Source organism: Furipterus horrens, unplaced genomic scaffold (genome assembly GCF_987537825.1).
Source record: "Furipterus horrens unplaced genomic scaffold, mFurHor1.1.pri manual_scaffold_6, whole genome shotgun sequence".
In the NCBI taxonomy this organism is placed as follows: Eukaryota; Metazoa; Chordata; class Mammalia; order Chiroptera; family Furipteridae; genus Furipterus; species Furipterus horrens.
Window position 1 is genome coordinate 167437514 of NW_028327176.1, and position 25057 is coordinate 167462570.

The window sequence follows — 25057 nt, forward strand, 5'->3', positions numbered from 1 at the left end:
TTAAATTTCTAGTTTAATTATACTAGCATTCATTCTGAAAATTTATACATACATTTTGGTAAGAATATTTGAAGTACTCATTCAATAAATATTTTTAAGTGCTTACTTAATGCCAAGTACTTTACTGATAATGGTGTATTCAAAAGTTACAGAAAGCAGAAACAGACATTTTCTAGATGGGATGGTCAAAACTGTCTTCTCTACGAGGACATTCAGTGTCCTCCAAGTGCTATAAAGGAACCAGTTATGGGCAAGAAGAGAAAAGGAGCATGTCTGCAGAACCTTTGTTTATATTTTAGAACATCAAAGTAATATGAAATATAGTGATTCATTTAAAATTTTTAAAAAAGATTCCTTAACACTTCAGCCTATTTTTAAAAATAAGACAGGTGGCTAAAGACAAATACCATATGATCTCTCCTATAAGATAACCTATTGAACAAAACAAGCAAACAAGGAAAATAGAACCGGAGACATGGAAACAAGGAACAGACTGGCAGTGACCAGAGGGCAGGGGGGAGGGGAGAAGACGGGAAAGAAGAGGAAGGGCCTAGTCAAGGAACTGGTATAAATGCCCCATGGACATGGACAGCAAGGTGGGGAGTGACTGTGAAAGCAGAGAGGCAGGGGGCAGTTGGTGGGGCAGGGGAGAGCAACAGGGGAAAAATAGGGACAGCTGTAATTGAACAAAAATAAAATAAAATAACATATAAAAAAGAAAAAATAAATAAAAAATATTTACTGTGCATTTTGTTAAAAGAAATGATAAAATATATACATAAATATAAAAGATAAAGTAATAATTAAAAGTTAGATATAGTCTGAAGAATCTTCAAATAAAGTGGTTTAACTACCACATTGTTTTTAGAGCACATGCTGCTTATATTAATTTAAATACTACACTTATGAAAAGTAAATATCCTCTAGCCCTTATTCTCTTCATATATTGTTTCATAAAAATATATGTTTTTTTATTTAAAAATGTATCATGTTACTTTAGGTACAAGTCAGATATTATAAAATCCAATTCGCTTCCTACAGAGGATTTCCTTTGAAACTGCTTTAAATTGATCCACATCAAACAAATGATCCATTTATAGTTTCTGTCTCATCTTCTCTTTTAAATAGGACCCTTCTCTTCCACTGCCAGGATTTTCAGGGTCTGCCATTCAGAGTAAAGTAACAACGTAATTGTAGAAGTTCTCAGTAAAACTTGGTTTGAGATCTATAACATAAACTGTCTATTTGACAGGATTGAAGACAACCAATTGTTAACATCTATATACATTCAGTGAATTATATATATATATATATATGCCCTGGCTGGTTTAGCTCAGTGGATTGAGCGTCGGCCTGCGAGCTAAGTGTCGCTGGTTCGATCTTCCAGTCAGGGTACATCAGAGAAGGAAAACTCTGACTCCAAAAAACCTCCGCTGCCTTGCGGCATACCTCTTCAGGGGAAAGGCTAAGGGAGTAAACCCCGACAGAAAATCCGGAGCCGGAGTCCCTAAGGCGATTTGACGTTGTAGTCAACACCGGCAACTCCTGCGGCGCACCTGAAGCCAAGCTGTATCGACTCCGTCTTTCCCTTGGACCCTTCAGCTGCGAAGAGAGGGGGGGTCTGCTGCATGGGCAACAGCAGACCCTCCATATTACCCTGCCCAGGCTCTGTAGCTTCAGTGTCATCGCAAGATGTCGATTCAACACGGGAGGAGACAGATACCGTGTCACTCCCGAGTCGGACTGCACAGCCATTCTCGGTGGTGCAGATAGACTCTTAAGAAGCTACACCATCGTCTCTCGAGACGGACGGCTGCCGACGACGACGACGACGACGATATATATATATATATAATTTACATGTATATACATATTTTGTTAATTTCAGGAATGGCTCAGACTTATTGTGACCAGGTGGAATATATGACTGATTACTTTCCTCAAGTGAACTTCTACATGTTTCAAGGGCCTTCCCCCCGCATCAGGGCTCGTAATATACCTGATGAGTTTTACAGCTGTAAGTATGATGATACCCATATAGGAAAAAAGAAAAAAGAGAGAAAGAAGAAGAAAAAGGTAAAACTGAGAGTGAATAACCACAGCCCCCTATTCTGAGGATGTAGGGATTACCAGGCCACCCTCTTCTGATTGCTTGGGAAGAACACAGAAGCAAATGAGAAATTCCCATGTTTAAGTTCAGTCAGTCAAAAAAGCTATGGTAATACCTAATATTGTTAGCTTAAAATATATTCTACTTCATTCTTAAATGCTAAACTACTTCTTTGCTTGAAATAATTGTTTATTTAATTTTACCAGATCATAATGTATGTGTCAAATTCACCTGAGTTGTTCACATTTTTTGCAGTTGTCAAGTATAAATTGTAATGTGATTTACATTTTTTTTCTTTTGAAACAGTCAATTCTGAAGAAATTGTTAGGAACCTCAGTGTAAGTATACAGTTTCCTAACACATCTCTTTAGTTAATGTAATGTCCTTAACCTGGGTCTAAAGAAATTTATATTTATATTTATATTTTATATTTCTGAGTATAAGTCACTTGTAGTTTATTTTTTAAACCTGTCAATTTTTTTATATGCATATCAGTTGCTTTTATTTTAGTTGTTTTCATTTTGAAGTTGATGCCACTACAGGAAATTAGTTTGGTATAACAGTGGCACTGACTCCCAGTTTTCATCGACTGGGCGGATGTTTTATTGAAAGCGAGGCATGCTAGTGAGCTTCAGGCAGCACCACCTTTCATATTTGTGTGTGTGTGACTTAATATCAGAACATAGTGAATCACAGATCTTTTTGTACAGGTCAGAAAAATCATTTCTTTACCTTCCAAGTATAATTGCAACTGCTTTTTTGTTGGTTCCCACATCCTAGATTGTAAGAAAATGAGCAGGGCAAATTCCAGAACTTAAAGCAATTCGAATTTTTTAAGGCGGAGTTCACTACACCTGGAAAGACCTGAAACTAGTCTTGTGTGGTAGTTTTAATAGTTCTATATATTCATAAATATATATATTCCAGCTACTATATTCATGAGTTTTCCATTGCTTAGGATGGGGCTAAATTTTTTAAAAGTATAGGTGACATGCCATTATAGTAAAAACTGTTAGGATGAAATGTGAGTGATTAAGGATACACTTACTGAAGAATAAACTTGGGGACTCGTTGTAAGTTTGAAGTAGGAATGACCACTAGAGCAGAAATTCTTTTGAGTGTTAATCACTCCTTTTTTCTCTTATACCTTCTAATAATCTGATCCTGAGTAAGCAAGATAGACTATATCACCCCCTACTGGTGAAGGGTATACATGTGGTGTGTTCATGCTCATCCAATGGGTAGTTGAGATTTTTTCAATTTGTGGGTTCTCTAAATCTGTGCACTGTTTTCCCTTACCTCATGATCTATATAGTTGAATTCCTCCTGGTGAAGTGAGGAAGGGAAAAATCTCAAATAATCCCACTGGTACAGGGGATTGGATACCATAGGCTCCGGAAACCCATTACATGGCATCACAGATATGGACGGGACCCGGAGCTACAGAGCCCTGAAAAAAATGAAGTACCGTTACACAAAACTGTTCCATTATTCCTGGGAAAATATTTCTTGCAGTAGCACAATATTTCCAGTACTGCTGTTCTTGAGCCTATTTGAGCTTGTATTGGAGAAACATAACCGAATACAAATTGGCAACTCAGTAAGTTCCACAACATTCTGGCTGTATGACAGACAACAGTATCAATTATTTTCTTAGGATAAAATAATGAACATTTTATCTCAACTCTAGTGTCTTCATATCAAATTCTCAAGTGCGAAAAAGTAATCATATACTTTTTCAGGGGTTAACAATGTACCCCAGATATTTTCTGGAGTTACTTTAGTTATGTACTCATCCAGCTGGAAAGTATGACTTATCAAATGATATTGGCTTAAGAAGTAAGTAATGACAAATAATAAAATAATAGAAAAATAAGCCTAGAAAAGATAGGAAGCTAAGCAAGAAACAAACTGGCAGAAATATCTGTGCAATACATATTTTTCTCTTCCCCCTTTCATTCTATAACATACTTGTTTTCTTACATTCTACAATATATTTCTTTCAATAGTGACACAGACTTAAAATATTTATGAGATTATTGAGGTTTAAAATAAATGAGAAAATCAGGAAGTAGAAAAAAATTATTTCCCCATGTCTGTGTAAGAAATGTCCAAAACCTGTAGAGAATATGTATGAGTTCATTTGAGCCGAAACTGACAATTGCCAAAAAGCAAAATCTCAACTGCTTCAGAGTAACAGTGTTGGCAGTTTCTTTCATGCATTTGAAATTAAGGGGGAAAATAAGGAAGATGACTTGAGGGCGGGAGGAAAACAGGCAGGGATTAGATTACAGGATAGTTAAGATTGTGTGCTCTCTTGAGGATGGTTTTGTTTATTTGAAAGGTGTGTTAACCTAGATGCACAAGAAAAATGGGCACAGCTCGCTTGAAACACATTTTACTAAAGAAGTTACATGCCTGGGGCATGACTACCCACCATGAGCTGCCCAGTTAGGAATTTAGGATCAGATCATCCTGTGAGATTACTTTCCATAGGACTATCTTTTTATTCGTACCTGTGTTCTTAGCTGTATTGTTTTTTCTTCTCAAAAAGGTAATGTGGGAGGAAAATTTCCTTCATAGTCTGTTTCTCATTTCTTCACTTTTTTTTTACATAAATAGATGCCAGTTTGATTTTTGTTTTTACAGACTTTTAAAAATGTCATCTAGGTACAGCAGTGATAATGAAAGAAACAACATTTCTGTCCAATTTGTGAGAAACTCATAAATATTTTACAAATAGGGAGATCGTACTCGATTTCAAAAACTACTGATTTGATTTGAAATTAAACAAATGTAGGGTTATTTAAGGAGCAAATTGAGTCAATTTTGAAGGGATTTTTTGGTACAAGTGATTTTAAAAAATTTTACTCATTCTACTAATGTATAGTGTATACTTTTCATATATAATTTAGACTCAGAAGTACCATTTTAAATCTAGACTTATATCTATTCTATCTCAAAATAGGAAAATAAGAAGGGAAATCTATGGTGAGTAATACACACACACATACAGGAATAAAAGCTTTGAACATTAAAGAATATAATTTTCATCGTATTTTTAATTACAACCTAAGTATTATTGCAATAATGCAAATAACATGATTAAGGAGTGAGACACATTGATAATAGGTTTAATACTTATTGTATTAGCTAAACTCAAATCTTCTTATTTTTAAAAAGTGCTTAATAAATTGTCTTAAGAAGCAAAATTGTTGAATTAGCTTTCAAAGTTTATATGTCATAAAGAAATAATTTATCAGCAACTAACAACAAGTGCTTTTGAGGAAGTGAAGAAAAGGGAACCCTCATGCATTGTTGGTAGGAATGCAGCTTGGTGCAACTACTATGGACAAATACATGGAGGTTCCTCAAAAGATTAAGAATGGAACTGCCTTATGACCCAGCAATTCCACTTCTGGGAATATTTGTGAAGAAATCCAAAACACTAAAATGAAAGAATATTTTCACCCTATGTTCAATGAAGGCATAAAAAAGAATTAAATCTTAACCATTTGCAACAGCATGGATGACCCTAGAGCAGCGGTTCTCAACCTCTGGGTTGTGACCCCTTTGGGGGTTGAGTGACCCTTTCACAGGGGTTGCCTCAGACCATCGGAAAACACATATATAATTACATATTGTTTTTTGTGATTAATCACTATGCTTTAGTTATATTCAATCTGTAACAATGAAAATACATCCTGCATATCAGATATTTACATTATGATTCATAACAGTAGCAAAATTACAGTTATGAAGTAGCAATGAAAATAATTGTATGGTTGAGAGTCACCACAACATGAGGTACTGTATCAAAGGGTCGCGGCATTAGGAAGGTTGAGAACCACTGCTCTAGAGAGTATTACGCTAAGTGAAGTAAGTCAGACAGAGAAAGACAAATACCATATGATTTCACTCAGTTGTGGAATCTAAAAAACAAAGTAAACAAGCGATAGAGACAGGCTCATAGATACAGAGGAACAGATTTTGAGGGGAGCACTGGGTGAGGAGATTAAAAATTACAAATTGGTAGTTACAAAACAGTCATGGGGATGTAAAGGACACCATAGGGAATATAGTCAATAATATTGTAATAACGATGTCTGGTGCCAGGTGGGTACTTCTAATATTGGTACCACTATGCTGCATGCCTGAAACTAATACAAAGTGATATTGAATGTAAACCATAATTGAAAAATAAAATTGAAAAAATAAAAACTCATCTGTTTCTTAGTGCCGAAAACCTGATCAGCATTTCAAACCTTATTTGACTCCTGATTTGCCAAAACGACTACACTTTGCCAAAAATGTCAGAATTGACAAAGCTCATCTTTTGATGGATCGACAGTGGTTGGCTGTGAGGTTTGTGTGATTTTTACTTATCTCATAATACTTTTGGCAACCATCTTTCAATATAAATTTACTTGACCTTACCCTGCTATTATGACTACATAAAATTTTTTGAGCTTGCTATTTTCGTGACTTTTTATATGCTATCCGGTACTTCTGGATTTGAAACAAGAGTTATCAGATTGCCGATTTTAGCTTCCTGGTCTTCATGATACGGCTGGGAGTGAGGAAGAAGGCCGAGACGGTTCATTGACTGTCCCAGAGACTGTCAGTACCAGCACATTCTTACCCGACCACTGTGGTCTCCTGTAGGAGGCAGACAGGATATAAAAATGATATCAGTTGTCTTCCAGGCTGGTTCTTTAAGATCCTGGTCATCTTTGTGGTTTTTATAAAAGAGCACATTTGTGGATATAAGGCCAAGTCAAAGAATTGGTTGTCACGTTTTTTTCCACCTAGTTATAGTTGTAATTCATGTTGATCATGAAGCCTTTGCAAAACAGAAGTGTGTTTAGAGAAAATAAAAATCATTTTGAATCACTGCATCCTCAGATACCCAATTAATTCACTGATTTAACAAGCTTTTATTGATGCTTGCTGTGTGTCAGGCCATGTTCCAGAAATTTGAGATACAGAAATGATTCCTGCCCTCCCTGTCAAATGGAGAAGACTAATCATCAGCCAGTAAACAAATAAATACACACTTTCTGGTAGCTTAATGTTTCCTATTTTGAAATTTTATTCTAGTATTTTCCCATGTGCACAAGTGGATATAAATAGAATGCGGATCATATTAAGTTTTCTAGTCTATCTTATTTCTAGGCTACATAAAGCCAGGGAAATACATTAGACAGTGGGAATACAGTGGCTGAAAGGTATGTTTAACAAAGAAAGAGGAGATAAAGGTAGACGAAGGAGTTGGGCTGTACTGTAAGTGTGAGCAGGACAAGGAACTGGAGATTTGGCCACCCCTATTTTATAATTAGGTGGGAAAGACAAGCAGGTACATTGCTAGGCCACAGAGTGTGCAGTTTCACAGCTGGGCACTAGATGGCACTGGCCTCTCTTCTTGAGATTGGAGTGTCACAACCTTTGTGTGCATCTTTGGGGTATATTGTGGCTCAGAGGGGCATTCTCTAAAACAGTGGTTCTCAACCATCCTAATGCCGTGACCCTTTAATACAGTTCCTCATGTTGTGGTGACCCCCCCAGCCATAAAATTATTTTTGTTGCTACTTCATAACTGTAATTTTGCTACTGTTATGAATCATAATGTAAATATCTGATATGCAGGATGTATTTTCATTGTTACAAATTGAACATAATTAAAGCATAGTGATTAGTCACAAAAACAATATGTAATTATATATGTGTTTTCCGATGGTCTTAGGCGACCCCTGTGAAAGGGTCGTTCGACCCTCAAAGGGGTCATGACCCACAGGTTGAGAACCGCTGCTCTAAAAGAAGGTTAAAATATGTGAACAAAATTAAGCTTTACTAATATTAAACAAATAAGATTGTTGGTATTGTATGTATGTAATATATAAATAAATAGATGTACAGATGTGGGTAAGTTCTCCAAATAGGTATTGTTAAGAGTATGAGATCAAAGAAGTTAGGTGGCCGCTGGTACAAATGTGAACATGCCCATCCATCCCACAGCATGACCTTTGTGTTATAGAAGGAGAGTCCAGCCACCAGAACACCTCTGGGTTTCATGCACTAATACACAGTCTCAAATTATGAGTTTTTTATGTTTAATAGCTTGCAGTGAGAAATAGGACTAATTAATATCCGAGGGCTTCATTTTTTTCATCTGTAATGCAAGATGAGCCTGGTTTTATGATTCTCTTGCTATTCTCATACAAAGTAAACTAACTTACATCCTAGGAAATGTTTAGTACATCCCTAAGCAGAACTACGGAGGAGTTTTGTCTGAAGAGGTCCTTGGGTGACTCTATGTCCAATGTTTAACACCTGATTCTCAGGCTATATATTTTCTGATTAAAGCATACTGTCTTTAGTTACAGTGTTCAATATTTGGTAACTAGATTAGATTTCCATTTCAAAATTATTGCAAATTTCATCATTTTAGTGGAATCTGTTTTCTTCATCATCATCATTGTGCTAGATTTTATTATTTTGGGGAAACCCAATTATTTTTAGCACTATAGTTAAGTGTTGTTAAAGTGCCCTTGCAGACAAATGTGAATAATAACTTTTTATTTTATTGGACATATTTATTGGAAATAAGTTTTATACCTATTAGTATCTGACAAAGACATCCCAGGCATCTTTCTAAGAAATGGAAATAGACACCGGTTGCACCTTAAAGATGTTAGCCCAGGTGGGGAGGGCAGTAACAGTTGTAATCAGATGTAACAACAGTGCACTAGGGTCAAGTACAAGGCATAGGTGTGGTCGGAGAATTTCAGAGCCTGCTTCCTGGTAAGCATGATTCCTGCGGTGTTTCGAAGACTCGGGATGAATTAGGTAGGCTGAACGCTGCCACATACAGCAGATCTGTGCTGTGCAGCTTGGCAGTTTGTGCATTGTAAAGGGCACTCAGCCAAGAAGATGAGTGACAGCAGAAAGGTAGCCCTCTCAGCTCACCAAGCCCTGATGTGGGCTTCATTTGCAGGAGAAAAGGAAATATTTCTCTTTGCCAGGAGGCACCTATCCTGCTTGCCAAGCCTTGAGCACTGCCAGGCTGTGTCTTCTCCAAGGTGCTGCTTTCTCTAAATGCTCCTCCCAGAGCAGTGGGGCACCTTCTGAAAGCCAAGAGCAGCCCTGGGGCAAGAAATGACAGAAAGAGTCAGGTTTCCAGGCAGAATAACTAGATTCCAGGAATTGCCAAGTAGCTCTGGATCAGGAGAGCACTGGGTGAATGAAGCTGCCTTCTGTATGAAGGACCTTATCTGTCAAGACTAAGGACAGTGACTTTGATCCCCAGTAAAGTAAGAGACCACTGGTAAATACAAGGGGGCTGGAGGTGAATCTAGTGGGATTTGCATTTCAGAGCGCTCACTCCAGCTGCCCTATGAAGGATGGTCAAGTGAGTGTCAGGGAGGCCAGTTAGGAAGATGTGGAGGGATCCATTCTTCAGTGTTGTAACAGCCCCAAGGGAGGCTGTGGAGCCGTGGGGGAACGATGGATGGTAAGACCAGTTAGATAGCACACCATCAGGAAAAGAATGATAGTGAACTCATAACTCAGATTTTTCAGGGTAGTATTGGTTCATTGTATTCTGTTCCACATTTGTATTTATTAAAACATGAATTCCAACCCTGGTTCCTGTGGCTCAGTGGATTAAGTGCTGGCCTGTGAACCCAAGGGTTGCTTGTTGGATTCCCAGTCAGGGCATGCGATTGGGTTGCAGGCCAGGTCCCAGTTGGGGGCTTACTAGAGGCAACCAATGCACACATCGACGTTTCTCTCCCTCTCTTTCTCCCTTCACTTCTCCCTAAAAATAAATAAATAAATAAAACCTTAAAAAAAAAAAAAAAAAAAAAAACCCACGGATTTCATTTCCAGCAGTGCTAGTGTTAAATAGGACTAAAGGTGTGTGTATACGTGTGAGAGAAAGAGCGTGTGTTTTTTATAGGATGTTTCCAAAGTTCTGAGTCAGATAACTAATTAGGAAATGAGTTCAGATCGGAGGTAATGAGGATCTAGCTTAGAATAGTGGCAGCAGAAGAGCAAAGCAAGGGAAAGTGGGGAAGATACTACAGAGAAAGAGAGGAGCTGGCAACCATTGAGGATCTGGGAAGAGGTCTCATTAATCTCCCATTTGTGTCGTTACCCAGCTGTGGCAGAGACCTGGCCCTGATCTTGACTTTATTAATTAGACATGAAGAACATTAAAAAAAATTGTTCCAACAGATTTCATATAGTACTTGGAAGCTGAGCAAAATTATGACAGATAAGATCAACTCATCTTTTCCAAATGACAGCTTCCATTTTTCCATATGTAATTTCCAGAGCCAAACTAATAGTTGGAAACATAAACAGGATGGTTGGAAGCGCAAGTTTCTAAAGTTTCCACCTGCAATAGGAAATAGAGCTTTTTCAAACAATATTTTTTATCTTTTGGCTCCAAATAAAGATTTACAATAGTTACCAAAGTGTTTTCATTAAGTTGGATTAGGAGTAATACGCTTTTTAAAAAACCCACAGATTTTTCTGAAAATAGAAAGACAAATAAAAAGTTACTTAGAAAATTTTGCCAGTGAATTGGCTCAAAAGACCTTTTCTTTCTTTCATTAATGAATATTCTAGTTTCCCACAGTGTTAAAATCTTAATTATCCCTAATTAGTTACAGGAATCTTGGGGAATCAAATAACTATGCAGTAAGGATAAAAATAGTTCTTAAACAACTTTTACCTTATGCCAACATTTTTATTGAAATTAACTAAGATAAGGGCATGACTGGGCACTTTAGGGTAATCAAATGTGAACCTCCTATAAATAGGACTCCTCTTGCTTCCCCATTCCTGGTAGTACTTAGTCTCTTTTGTCTCTATTTAATAGAGTTTAGTGTGGCCTGCTCAGTGTTGTGATTTATTTTTTTATCTTATGATTTATTTTCATTTAAACTGAGTGAGAGATACTTACGACTTTTTTAAAAACTGATTTTTTAAAGGCACAAACTAAAGTCCTATTCTCAGTTGAGTCTACAATTCTAAAAGAAATAGAAATATTGTGTGCATGTCTGTTTCCTTTGGAGAATGGGATGTGGGGAGTGGAGATGCGAACAAGAGAAATCTTTTAAGGTCAATCTTTAGAAACTTTAGAAATAGGAGTCTCTCTCTCTCTCTCTCTCCCTCTTTCTCTCTCTCTCTCCTCATTAGAGGTCTAATTTGAACCAGTATAACATTGTTGCTTTAAAAAAAATTGAGGTTCATTGATTGCTATTTCATTTTCAGTACAAAAACCAACTACATATAAAATTACTGATACTGCTCAATTCAAAGATTGAAATATGACAAGTAAGCAAAAAACCCCAAATTAATTGAATTTGAAAAATCTTTCAAGTTATAGAGCAACAGTCCATGGAAGAAAATCCCAAAAATTAAAAATAAATTCTGAATTTACAGACTATGCTGCCTTGTCCTTTTCAAGTATTATAATTAACTTGCTTTGAGTATTTTTATTTACACTTTTATGTTATTTTCTTAGACATCTCTGCCATAAAATAGAAATCAATATTTTTTCCAGGTCAAAAAAATTATTTCTAAAACAAAGTAACATTAACCAAATTATTCTTAATAACACAGGCATTAACATGTAAATGTACAGGTAAGCAGGAAGACAAATTCTTTTTTTAAATCTATGCCTTTGTTATTATCCTTTTGTCAATGTCTAAGAGTCAAATGCTTTTGACTTCTCTTTGTAGACCCTGGAATTCTTCTTTCTTTACTACCATTCAGTTTGTTCCTCTGGGGTTATGAATTTGAGCATGAAAATAACTATACTTATGCTGTTGTTGACAGAAAAAATTACTTCTATAAAAGCAGAAGCTACATAAAAACATAAAGATCCACTAAAGCTCAGTTTGCAACAAGATCTCATATCAATATATTGATCAGCGTGTAATAATATTATTTCTTTATAGGAGTAAATCAAGTTCATACTGTGGAGGAGGTGACCATGGTTTTGACAATAAATTTAAGTCCATGGAGGTAACTTACTGTGTTTTGTTTTTTTCTTAACAAATATTTATTAAGCACTTACTTCGTGATAGGCCATGTTCAGGACTCTTGACTACATCTGCAAACAAAGCAGATAAAGATCCCTGCCCTCACGAAGCTTTCTTTCTAACAGGGGGATATGGACACTTGGCATAATAAAGGAATATATTATTTGGTATGTTAGTGGATAAGTGCTTTGGAAATAAAGAAAAAGTAAAGCAGAATAGGTGAAAATTGGGGTGTTTCATAATGCCATGAGACCAATATGAAGCTTTATTCATAAAGATAAAATTTATTTAGCTGATATTTGAGCAGAGACTTAAAAAAGGTGAAATAAACAAGATTTTAGACATTCAGAGTACAAGTGTCCCAGGCAGAGGAAATAGCCAGTGCAAAGGTGGGAGGGTGGGTATGTACTTGATGTGTTGGGGGTGTGGGAGCTTCTGCTGAATTTAGGTATAGAAGATCCTCAGATATTAAGTGTAGGTGGAGAGGAGGACCAAGAGCTGAGCCCTCAGCACTTTGATGTGAAGAGGCTGGGAGAAAAGGAATTAAGGTAGAGCCAGTGAGGGAGGAAGAAAACCAGGAGCATGTGGTGTTCCAGAAGCCCAGGAAAGAACTATTTGGAGAAGTCCAATATTCCTCCTCAGATAAAGCTTTATGATGTTTGTAACCTGATTGTCTTATCTAATTCCATCTGTAACATACATATCACATCACATCACATCACATCAGCACCCCCCCCGTCCCCCCCAACACACACACAGTCCTTTCCAAATAGAGAAAACTGTGTTAGGCTTTTTATGAATATACTGCCTCTTAACATTGTCATGTTGAATTATATGTCTTGGTAAATATTTTTAAAAAATCTCTGGACGTAGAGAGCATCTCTATTAATTAGGGTACTATTTGATAAATAAGTTAATTACTGCAAGAAAAACCTCTATTCCTCCAATTCCTTGCTGTTTATCCTGGGATGTTCATATCTCCCTGTGACCAGAAAAGAATTGTTCATTTATGTTTGATAATTTTCTACTAGTTATTTGCAATCTAAAAGCAATTAGATCTGTTATAAATAATATAATTAAGTTAACATTAATTAAAAGAAATAAAAATATTTAGATCTTTTTATCCTAAAAATTAAAAAAGATTGATATTTGAGAAATCAGTGGGTTAGAACCAGTTGTGCAAAAATTTTAATGCTTAGTAACTTCAACATTTTTGTCAAGTATTAACATATCTGAGCAATGATAAAAAAGGAATAAAAAGAGAATATATAATGATATATAATGAATTTCTAATTTATATTGTCCAGATATTGTAGAATTGTGCTGACTTTGGTGTCCAATGTTGCTTGTATTCTCCGAGTCTGTTGACATATGAGGTGCTGGGGAAGCAGGTATATTTAGGGAAAGTAAACACAGTACAGATTATGTTTGATTGGAATTGGTACAATATCACAAGTGAAAATGATGTAAAAGTCACTTTCAAATCTGAAAAGAAATCCATACACAGGCCTAAATACAAATAGGAGAGCTGTTACAGAGAGAAAATTGTGTCAGTTCCAATATCTGTTTTTGAGTTTATATGGCATTTAGTAATAGTAGGATTATCACCACCTAGGCTATCTTTTTGGCACATGGACCCAGTTTTAAAGAGAAGACTGAAGTTGAGCCATTTGACAATATTGAAGTCTATAACCTAATGTGTGGTAAGTTATTTATATGAAGTCAACAGAAAACTGTATATAATTTGATATATATATATATATATATATATGTGTGTGTGTGTGTGTGTGTGTGTGTGTGTATAAAATGTGATATATATATATATAGAGAGAGAAATTGGTGCTAAATTGAATTTTAGAGGTAGAGGCTCTGCACTGAGACAGGAAGTAAAAAAAGATGAGGATAGATCATTTATTATTCAGAATCATTCATTTACGAGAGTGAATTTTTTTTGCTTCTCTAGTAAGGCTAAACATTAGATCTTAAGAGACCAGCTTTTCTATTAATTAGATACTATATGAAAATTTAATTTAATAAAACTTAGATAAATGAAATTACACTTGCAACTTTTCAAAGCAGGAATAATACACCTAGAAACAAAAGTATTCTCTTATAATTACAGAGAGAGAGAACTTCTGACATAAAAGGATGGTAAGAAAGTCCTATTTGGATAGTCACTTGTTATTGCTCTCAATAGTGTAAACCTTAAGTAATTAAAGTTTTAGGGAATCTAACCTACCTTTCTGCTTACATGCTTACCCGAGACCATTGTATTAACATATTACATAGGCAAGGCAATGAGTAAGTTAACTGTAGGAATTTATACATAAATGTGGTCACAGTTGTCACTCTTAATCTTGTCTAAGCCTGTGGTAATTGAATATGATTTAGAAACCAAAAAGGATCTATTTAAAAATAACGTGTTGTTGCTCTAACAATTTAAATTTTTGGTTCCCAAGCTGAGTTTTGGGTCAGGGCTGCTGGGCCTTTGTGGGAAGGTTTAGAAGGAACCAGGTAGGATTCCAGTTCTTGTTTGGTCATACTCAGCAGGAGCCACTTACAAGGCTATGTTTGTAAAAATATTTGTGTATTTTACATTTGTAGGAAAAAATTAGAGAAAGACCTCCTAATATTAAGCAAAATTCACTAGTTTAATTTTTAAAAGTACCTGTCCTTAGAGAATTTTGAAATTACATAAATATACTAGAAGTAAAATTATTTAACTTTTAAAAATTTATTTTAGCAAAAGTATAGTTTTTTTGTGCTAGAAAACCATAATATGTTTAAGGAACAAAGTGATCATTGTAGCGATGATGCTTTTCTTTGGAGAAACGGAAACAGTTCCTGAAAGTTCCCCCAAGTTCCTGCAGCCCCTCCAAAACAGCCGTTCCTATTGTCCAGAAAGATTAAGTGATGGAAACTCTCGGAGAGGAAAGTCAGTAAACCAATTGGCATATGCAATTTGCGACTGCACCACAGCAGAATTTATTAAAGGAAGTGAAGAGTGGGTGTTTGTTTTCTTCCATCTCCTACTCAGATGCTGTTGCCTTCCAATTTAAATCTACTTTGAACTTGTTTTTTTAAAACAGATCTTCTACACATTCAACCAGCGCCGAACAATGGTACCCATGGTAGTTTAAACCATTTGCTGAAGGTGCCTTTTTATGAGCCATCCCATGCAGAAGAAGTGTCCCAGTCTTCTGTTTGTGGCTTTACTATTCCAGTGCCCACAGATACTCTAGATTGTTCATGCCCTGAGCTACAAGACGTAAGTAATAACTTATGCAACTATAAGAATGCAAAGGTCAAGCTAATCTATGTGCACGGCAGCTGACAACCAGTTTTGTGTTAAGACTGGCTATTTAACTCAGTAAATATTCGTGGGTTCATCTGGAAATGAGAGATATGTCAAAAGATTAAGAATGTGAATTTGCTTTGTAAACTGGAAAGCACTCTTTGGAAATTGTTAATGCTTTTATGAGCTAACGGTCTGTAACCATCCAAAACAGTAGAATTTTGGAGCTCACTTTGTTTTCCTTCATAAACCGTCTGTCTTACAGCCTAGAATCAGATGGCCATGGATGGTTATTTCGAGCAGCAATAACTGGGAGGGTACAGGGCTTGTGATCTAGTGTCAGGCACAGCAACTAGAATAGGTGCTGTGGAGTTTACTCAGCAAAAAGCCTGGCATTCATTGGGCAACAATGAAAGATCTCCTTCTGCCCTGGCTGGTGTGGTTCAGTGGACTGAGTGCTGGCCTGTGAACTGGAAGGTCGCAGGTTCAATTCCTGGTCAGGGCACAGGCCAGGTCCCCAGTTGGGGGTGTGTGAGAGGCAAGTGATCAATGTTTCTCTCCCTCTCTCCTACCCTTCTCCTCTCTATATAAATAAATAAATACAATCTTAAACAAACAAAAAACCTCCTTTAGCCAATGCTTGGAACGCTTGGAGGCTGGCTGACAAACAGTATTGGGAAATTCATTGTAGTGGGTGGAGTAACTTGAGGAGTTCAGGAGCAAAACTTTAGATCCCAGGCGACTTTCAGCAAGGTGAGTTTCCAATGTGAGGAGGGGTCCCCCAATGGCAAGGAGTCAGAACAGGAGCTCAAAACCCAAGGACAAAGCCTACCTGTGAGAATTACAGCACATAGGTGGGGCTGGGATTTCAGAATGGAATTGGAGCCCATTTACCAGGAGTCTATAAAGCTCAACCAAATGTGGTTGTAGAGCTAAATAAACTGCCTGCTCCCTCAGGTAAGAATGATTTCTTATAGCCAGGAGTCAGCAAAGTCTACACATTCTCTAATCCTCAAAATAACATTACACCACATAAATAAGTAAATACATAAATAAGCAACAGAAAAGAGGCTTCAAGGAACAACAGTCCAGTCAAGCTTCCCAATAAAAAGCAAACAGCAAAGAACAAAGTAGGAGGGTTGGTTTTCTACCTCCTGTTCCAGATAACCTAAATGGAACTGGCATTTAAAATAATAATACATTTAAAACATTACAAAGCAGGTGATTTAGTCCCCATTTTAAAGATAACGAGGGCTCAGAGAAATTAGATAAATTGTACAAGGTCACTGAAGCTTGTTCTACCTAACTGTAAGCCTAGTTCTTCTTTGTAAAGAGTGCCTTTTGCTATTCAGAATGTGGTCCCAGGGTCAGCATCTGCCTCACTTGCAGGCTGGTTAGCAATTGAGGAGCTCAGGCCCCACTGAGCTCAGGCTTAGTGAATTATAATCTGTATCTTAACAAGGCCCTCTAGTGAGCTGTGTGCAGATTAAAGTTTTCGAAGCCTTGGGATGTGGGCCTCCCAATTTATAGTTGATTCCAGCTGTGCTCAGAATGCTTTGCCCCATTATCAGTTATATCATTGCAAACTCCCACACAAATGTTTTCTGAGTAAGTTACAGAACTAGAATATAAACTCATATTAGTCTGGCTTCTTTGTTCAATAATAAAACGTTCATGTGATTACTGGAGAAATAATATTGATTACCTTTTAAAACATGTATTATTACCTTCACTTACTTCCTCCCCCTCCCACATTATCTTGCAGAATTCTGCTGTGGAAAGGGTGAATCTAATGCTGAATCTCACTCAAGATGAAAGTAAGTCAGTAGAATACATGTTAAGTCCTTGATGTTTAGACCTAACAAAATAAAATGTTTCCTTGTTTGAATTCTTCAACACAAGCTCGCAGAGACTTTTGCTCATAAAGATTTTATTGCCAATGTAAGAAGGGAAAAAAATAAAACAAAACCCGGAACTGTTAACAATGATAGCGAGTAGGGTGGTTACAGTTGTTTCGAGAACATAACAGACTCCTCAAAACGGTAGTGTTTCATCTACTGTCCCCTATTCCCTTCCTCAGATGTGAACAAACCAAACTGCCTGGGTTTAGTCCTACTTTTACTGCTCCCTGGCTGTGTTACCTGGGCCAAATTATTTAAGCTCTCTGTACCTCAGTCTTCTCATCTGTAACAAAGATATCCACCTCCTGTAGCAATAAAGATTAAAGCTCTTAATCCATGGAAAGAATTTAGAACAGCATTTGACCTGAAACATATTATTATTACATATTATCTTTTAAGTATTCTTGTATTAAACTCACTAGGCCTGTTTCATCACTTATAAAATCGAGATACCTACTCTATAGAGTTGCTATGAAGATGAAATGAATTAATATGTGTGTGCACTTAGAATAATGCCTGGCACATAGTAAGAGTTCGGTAAGTATGTTGGTTGTTTGATAATCTGTTGAGTGTTATTCCATGGTACAAATACCCCACAGGTTTTTTAACTATCAATAATTGTTGAACTTTTAGATTATAGTGACAAATAAATAAAAATAAATACCTTAGGACACACCTATTATAAAATTCCAGTATCTTTCCTATGACAATTATTAAAAGAGATCATCTTTGTTATAAAATTTGTACTTTTGATTTGGAGGTTTCATCTGTTCAACTATGTCCCACGAGCTTTTAACGGCCTGGCTAAATTATGTATTTAAGTCTTAGTTTTGTAATTTGTAGAATGAAATAATAACGCCTATCTCATTGAGTTGTTTTAAGTGTTAAAAGAGATTAAATATGTAAAATATTTCTCAGAGTACCTGGCACATAATAAGTCATCCGAGAATGGTAGTTATTATGCATAAAAGTATTTGCTAATGTCACAAACATTTTTATTTTGTTGTTTTTATTTTAGTAACAGTGACAAAGAAACTAAATTTGCCATATGGGAGGCCCAGGGTTATGCAGAAGGACAAGGATCACTGTCTGCTTTATCACAGGGAATACATCAGTGGATTTGGAAAAGCCACCAGGATGCCCATGTGGAGCTCATATACAGTCCCCAAACCTGTAAGTTCCGATGTCCATTGGTCTAACGAAGTTGGAAAAATTTGTAGTTCCTTAAATTCTAAGACTTGAATTTTAATTTTCAGTAGAGATCTCACTGACTTGAGTCTTGTAAGACAACGTCCCAGGTATTGCTTAAAGGTATTTATAGGTGCTATATGGGTGCAAAAGAGGAACACACTGTGTTGTGCCTAGAGAAAAAAATGTTACAGGCCAATTGGCCAATTGGTAAGGGTGGTAGAAAAGAAGATTTCAAGGAGAAGCAACAGGAAGTACAGAGGCACACTATTCATTTGGTGTATTCTAAGTACAGGGTGGGGCAAAAGTAGGCTTAAAGTTGTTTATATGGCAAATAATATAATAACTAATAAATAATAATATAAGAATAAACTGGGTTTTGTGTACTTACATCTCCCTGTGAGTTTTGTGTGCTCTACCCTACATATGTTGGGTGTACCTAGAAGGTGATGGTAATTAAATTATAAAGATCTTTGAATTTATTTGATTATTTAACAAATACTTTACTATCTGCTGTGTACTGTGGTAGGCACAAGGAACACAGTATGAATAAGAGGCACTTCTTCCCCGAAGGATCTAGTATTCTAGTAGGTCAGGTTAGACTTACATTTATAGGTGTGCTATGACACAGATGTCTCCAGGCTGAGGTTGAGAATCCAGTTGTTTAAATCCTCTTCTCTCTTCACTATCTAGCAAACTTACTTTCAGTAAATGACAGAGACATTTGGCTACCATAAGAAAGAAAATACTGGATCTCTAACTCACATCATATACATAATTAAATTGCTGGTAGATTTATAGACCTAAATGTGAACAGAAAATCTCTATTTTTCTTTGTGCATATCTTTATAACCCTGAGATGAAGAAGGGTTTCTTATGATACAGAACAAAAAGAAAAAAAATGGATTGATTTGATTATATTAATGTGTGATAAAAAGACAAAGTTATTGATGGGACAATATATTTGCATTGTTTATAAGAAACATGATGAGGATCTAGAATAATAATTAGGACCTAGAATAGCTAATAAATTTCTACCAATAAACAAGAGAATGACAAGTATCTTAGTCAATAAGTGAGCAAAGGATATGAGCCAAGAAACTAAACCTCATTAGCAATCAGAGAAATGTAAATTAAAACAAATGTCAAAATCTTCCAAAAATTAGTTGAAACACTTTTTTAGGGTAAGGGTGGTTTCATTTACTATATCACCAGCACTCTGGAGTTGCCCAGTACATAGTTAAGGAATGAACACATTGGATAAATTAATCTCAACCATTATTTTTAAAGACAAAGAAGTACTTTCAACCAGAAGGGTAAAGAAATATAATCAGGAAACTGTTTTTATAGAGAAAAGCTTAGTATTTTTAGATTCAAAGATTCTGATGACAAACTTCAACCTGTTGCTGTTTTGTTTTTTTTAAGTTTAATTTATTATTATTATTTTTTTATGGAAAGGAAGTGATTGGTTGTGTCTGGTTTATTTACTCTTGTTCCAATTCAAGGTTTTTGGAGAAAATAAGAATGGTTTTCTACTACTAATAAGAACTTCGTGTGTTCTGAAAGCCAACTGTGCTGTTGACAATGGCTTGATTGCGGCCGGTAGTAAAAGAGCACTAGTGTTAATTTCCAATGTGGGCAAATGTTTTACAGTTACCTGGGTTCATATGAATGGTTAATGGTGAAGAGGTTTAGGACAGGTCTACCCAAGATATATGCTTTGGCATGTGAATTATTTTGAGCTGAAGGCAATAGAGACCCTGCAGGCTTATGAGAAACATCAAGCTCTCCTATAAAGAACTTAAATTAGGGGTGTTGCCCATAACAGGAATTATCACCAGAAATAACGTTTTATTATCTATCTATAGAGCACAGCATACCTCTAATTACTGAACCTCTGCTCTCATCATCCTGTGAATGACCTCGTTCCCCTCTCAAGTCCCACGGTGCATTATCTCATCCTTACTTCAGAATGCCATATAGACCTCATTTTCCCTTTGTGACTCTGAACCTAAAAAACCCCAGAATTTATTTATAAAAAATTGTATATTTATTCTTACATGTTTAAACTTCAGTCACCTTCAAAGTACTCTCCATTTGATGCAATACACCTATCAAGACATTTTTTCCACTGCTCAAAGCAGTTTTTGGACTTATTGATATTAATGCCTTTTAGTGCTTTTCCCATTTTTTGCTCACCCCTTCAACACCAGCAAAATGTTTTTCTTTGAGGACTTTTTTCAGCCAGGGAAAGAAAAAAAAGTTGCTCGGGAGATCAGGTGAATAGGGAAGTTGGGGTATGGTGGTCAGGACGTTTTTGGTCAAAAACTGCTGAACACTCAGCAGGGTGTGGGCAGGTGCACTTGTAAATCACCCATCACGAGATGGGCAAACATGCTGAAAGAGTCTTCAAAAAAAAAAAAAAAAAAATCATTGAAGCCAAATGCAGCCTCTCGCAACAATGCCAGCTGGTACACAGATACAGATGGGTTTCTAGAATACTCACTGGGCAGGGAAAGCTTGTACCACAAGAGGCCCACCCTCCAGAAGATGCTTCTGTTTTGTTTTTTTTTTTGCGGAGGGTCCCCTTAATTATGTGGGGTTTCCATAAGTATGTAATTAAATTTGGTTATTTTCTCTTGTTAATCTGTCTCATGTAGATTTAATTATTAGAGCAGCCAACATAACCTAGAAGGGTAGAGGAAAGTTTCTCCCTAACAATAGAAACATCACTTTCTCAATATTCACAATGTTCAGCTGTTTGTGATTTTCTTCAACACACTGAAACATACTATGAAGCATACTACAAAACAACAATATGAAGTTATTTATTCCTTAAAATAATATCTATTTGTTTTTGAAAGGGGCAGTATATTCAGGGCCCATCTTATTTTTCACTCCCCTATTTTGAGAAGTCCAGGTATCAGGGTTTGTGTGGAATGTTTATATTTTTAATACTTTCCCTGCTGTCCTGCATTCCTGAATTTCTATGAGTGTTAGCGGAAACCAAGGGCAGAGAGATGTTAAGTGGACTCAGACTAGGAGTTTAGTACAATTCTTTTTTGTTATTGTTTTAAAACTAGCTTCTTTGTTACCAAAAGTTCCCTGTCCACAGAACTACTTGTGTACTTCTCCCTACATGTGACAGGATGGAATTCGAGCAATTTTCTGCTTTCTAATTCAGAAATTACTCTGTTAGTATGTTGTGGCTCAAGAAAATTACATACAAGGATGTTTTGAGATTCACATAAAAATGTTGTAAATCAGCTCTCTGTTTGAAAAATCAGACTTTCAATAAGCACTTTTTAGAACATGGGCCCAATTAGCTTGTGCCTTTAAGTTTTACGGAACTTTTGTTTTAGGTGGTTCTGTTGGGTTTTTCTAATTTTTGTTGCTGTTGTTATTTCAGAAGCATCCTGGGAAAATAATTGTGATTTGAAATCATGGTTCTCCTACTGCTTCAAAACCACTATTATCATGATTGTCTTAAGATTGATCAGACTGTACATGGGTTTTGCTTCTGGACCAATTCAGTAGGAAGATGTGAACTGTTTTTTCTGTTGCTAGGGGAAAATTTGAAAATAAGAGCAAGAATTATTATTATTATTTAGAATCTATACTTTATAAATTTAATGTGAGATCAAAGGTCTTTCAGAGAAGAAAATCTAACACATTTTGAAAAATATCACCCTTCTCTCTCTTTCTTTATGTTTGTATAAATGTTCTATAGCATTGAATTTTTTAAAAGCCTGTTTTGTTTCTAAAGCTTGTTAGCTCCAATATTTTAACTTATAATCCAATTATGTTTTGTGAGTTTTTAAAAACTAGGGACATTATTGTGTGTAATAAATATTTGTATGTTTAACTATAAAACATATTTTTCCCTATAGAAAAATAATTTAAAATGCATATAGTTTTATTATCCTACCATAAAGCAGGATCATAACTATCCAATCTTTAATAACTTTCAGCTTTTACATTTAGTCTGCAGGTAAAAAGAGTCTAGCAATGAAAGCATCTCACTTTCCTGTCTATGCTCATTATTTACTTCTCTTGAAGAATTTTAAGAGTTAGAGAATTCAGATTTAACCCATGTTTCAGTTCTATCCATTGTTTTCTTGACTTTCTATTCCTTGGCTTAAAAAAACTGGGAGGAATTCTGAAAAGATAGCAAAATTGAAGCTGTTCATATGTGTGTAAGGGGTAGGGGTATGGGGTAGGTGTGTAGCCCGAGACCCAGAAAAGACGTGACCTTACCTCCCCTCCATCCTTCTAGAGGATAATCTTACCTTTGTAAAGAAAGCCACATCCTGTCTTTCTTAATCTTAATGCTTTTATTATGTTTAGGGTTTCAAGTCTGGTATGTAAGAAACACAAGACTTTTGGTTAGCACAAAACATGTAACCTTTTTTTAGTAGTTTCTGGTTAATCCCATCTTGGTCCAATTCCCCCAATCCAAAGTCTGTGCCACTTAGAGAAAATAGTAAACATTTCGCTCAACGTATTGTCTGAGCTCAGCTGTAGTCCGGTGGTCTCTGGCTGTGAGCTTATAATTTAATGGTGAGGCACTAAACTGCATGGCTGGGGCTTGCCAGCTGACAGTCTTTACTCTTAAGTTGATCAGGATGAGAACCAGACATTTGTATTGGGGACTCCCCACTTGTGAGTATCTAGTTTTCCTTTCAGGCTGGTTTGTTTTCTAAAAAGGGATACTTTTTAATCTTGTTACAGAACCCCTGGGCTCCTCCAATCGAAAACAAACCCACAGGCTCTTTAGTTAGGGGCCTGATTGCCCACCGCCAAAATTATAACTCTCAATACCAGAGTTTAGTGAAAAGAAAAATAATTGTTTATTTAACAATTATATAGATTTAGTTATTTGCGGATTTCTGTTGTTAAGTCTTATATTCTTTAAAACACCTATAAACACATATCCTTGCCTCCCCCTACCAAACCAGGGTAGTTTTAGAAGAGTTAGAGAAACCGTTTTCCTACTTTCCAAACACAGTTCAGCTTTACCAGCAGCTGCCAATCACTCAATTCTGATTGGGGAGGTCCTTTCTGTGCTGTGGTGGCCTCCAGCTCTCAATGCAGAACCGCCTGGATTCTCAGCCTCCTTGCAAACTGCCTTCTTCCTGCAAACCGCATGGATCTCCTCTCCTCAAAACCGCATGGCGAGAGCCTCTTAACACAGCCTGGAGACCCCTTCACCAAGCCGCATGGAGGGGGCGAGGGAGCGAGAGAGCAAGAGCGAGAGAGAGCTAAAATGTCTGCAGCTGCTTATATATCCCTGACTTCGTCCTCTGACGCAGTGGGTGTTGCAAACAGTTCTGACCATTCACAGAACCTTATGTAGGCTCTGTGTGCTTTCTCCATACTGTCCCCTGGTTCAAGACTCCTCCCATCTACCTGAGGCTTTGGATGCATTAAAGCCATTTTGCATAAAAAAGACACTCGCCACCAACCTCAGGCATGTGGAGGCATTCTAAAAGCTGCTTCCTTCTCCCCATCCCCCAGCCGCAAACTCTGGGGATTTTTGGACTTCCCTGTTTCTGTAACAATCTGACTCATAGTATAAGATTGGCTGGCAGGCTACATGGGGACAATGAAACTGGGAGGAATCTTAGATTTTTATTTAATTCCATTTTTTTTCAATATGGTGCACCTGCTCTCTGGGGTGTCTTGTGTCATTTGGTGTGATCATCCCTCTGGTTCAACATCTCCAGTGAGTGAAGATCCTGTTTAGTCTGTTTTACAGATTTTCAACCTATCCTTCTTCCCAGCCCTATACACATTCCCTGTCTTTAAGAGACATCAAGCTCTGCCTTGGGGTTCTATGGTAGGAGTTGGCTTCTCCGTGCTTTCCCCAATCATGGACTTTTTTTTGAGAGGGGGAGAAATATCAATGTGTGGTTGCCTCTCACACAGTCCCGACTGGGGATGTGGCCTGCAACCTACACATGTGCCCTGACTGGGAATCGAACTGGCAACCCTTTGGTTTGCAGGCTGGCACTTAATCTACTGAGCCACACCAGCCAGGGCCATAGACTTTTAGTTGTAAGTGTATTCTGGTCTGCTAAGTCAGGTTGCATTTTTAAACAAATAGGTTTGTCTGATTTCCACTTCTGAAAGTTTCTTATCATCCCTTACTTATCTTTATCATTACTGTGTTTTTGATAGGATTTCAGAAGGGAACAGAGATAAGTGTTCAATCAAGTTGAGAGGTCTACTCAGCTTCACTCTAGTGTTTTCCAGCTGCACTGTAGCAGTATGTTAGAGGGTCCATTCCCTGTTCCATCTTCCCTAGAGTTCCCTTATCTTCATCTCCTACATATTTTATATCTCATGATGGTATTCTCAATCTACGAATATAGCACACAATGTACGTTGCCTTTTCCTTTGTGAACTGACACTTTATATTTTATTTATATATTTTCACCCAGCTTTACTCAGATATAATTGGCTTATGACATTGTGTAACTTTAAGGTGTTCAATGTGAAGATTTGATAA

At 36.7% G+C, this 25057-nt stretch overlaps 1 protein-coding gene across 1 annotated transcript in view; it reads left to right on the top strand.

Moving 5' to 3' along the window:
* ENPP3 (ectonucleotide pyrophosphatase/phosphodiesterase 3) overlaps nt 1–25057 on the top strand; it is a 91604-nt gene that overhangs the window by 51201 nt on the left and 15346 nt on the right. The window contains exons 13-20 of the mRNA XM_090279851.1: nt 1889–2017; nt 2417–2448; nt 6348–6475; nt 12079–12145; nt 13778–13865; nt 15252–15430; nt 17223–17274; nt 18377–18531. Of these exons, the coding sequence (XP_090135977.1) occupies nt 1889–2017; nt 2417–2448; nt 6348–6475; nt 12079–12145; nt 13778–13865; nt 15252–15430; nt 17223–17274; nt 18377–18531 (830 nt within the window). The remainder of the gene's footprint in view (nt 1–1888; nt 2018–2416; nt 2449–6347; nt 6476–12078; nt 12146–13777; nt 13866–15251; nt 15431–17222; nt 17275–18376; nt 18532–25057) is intronic.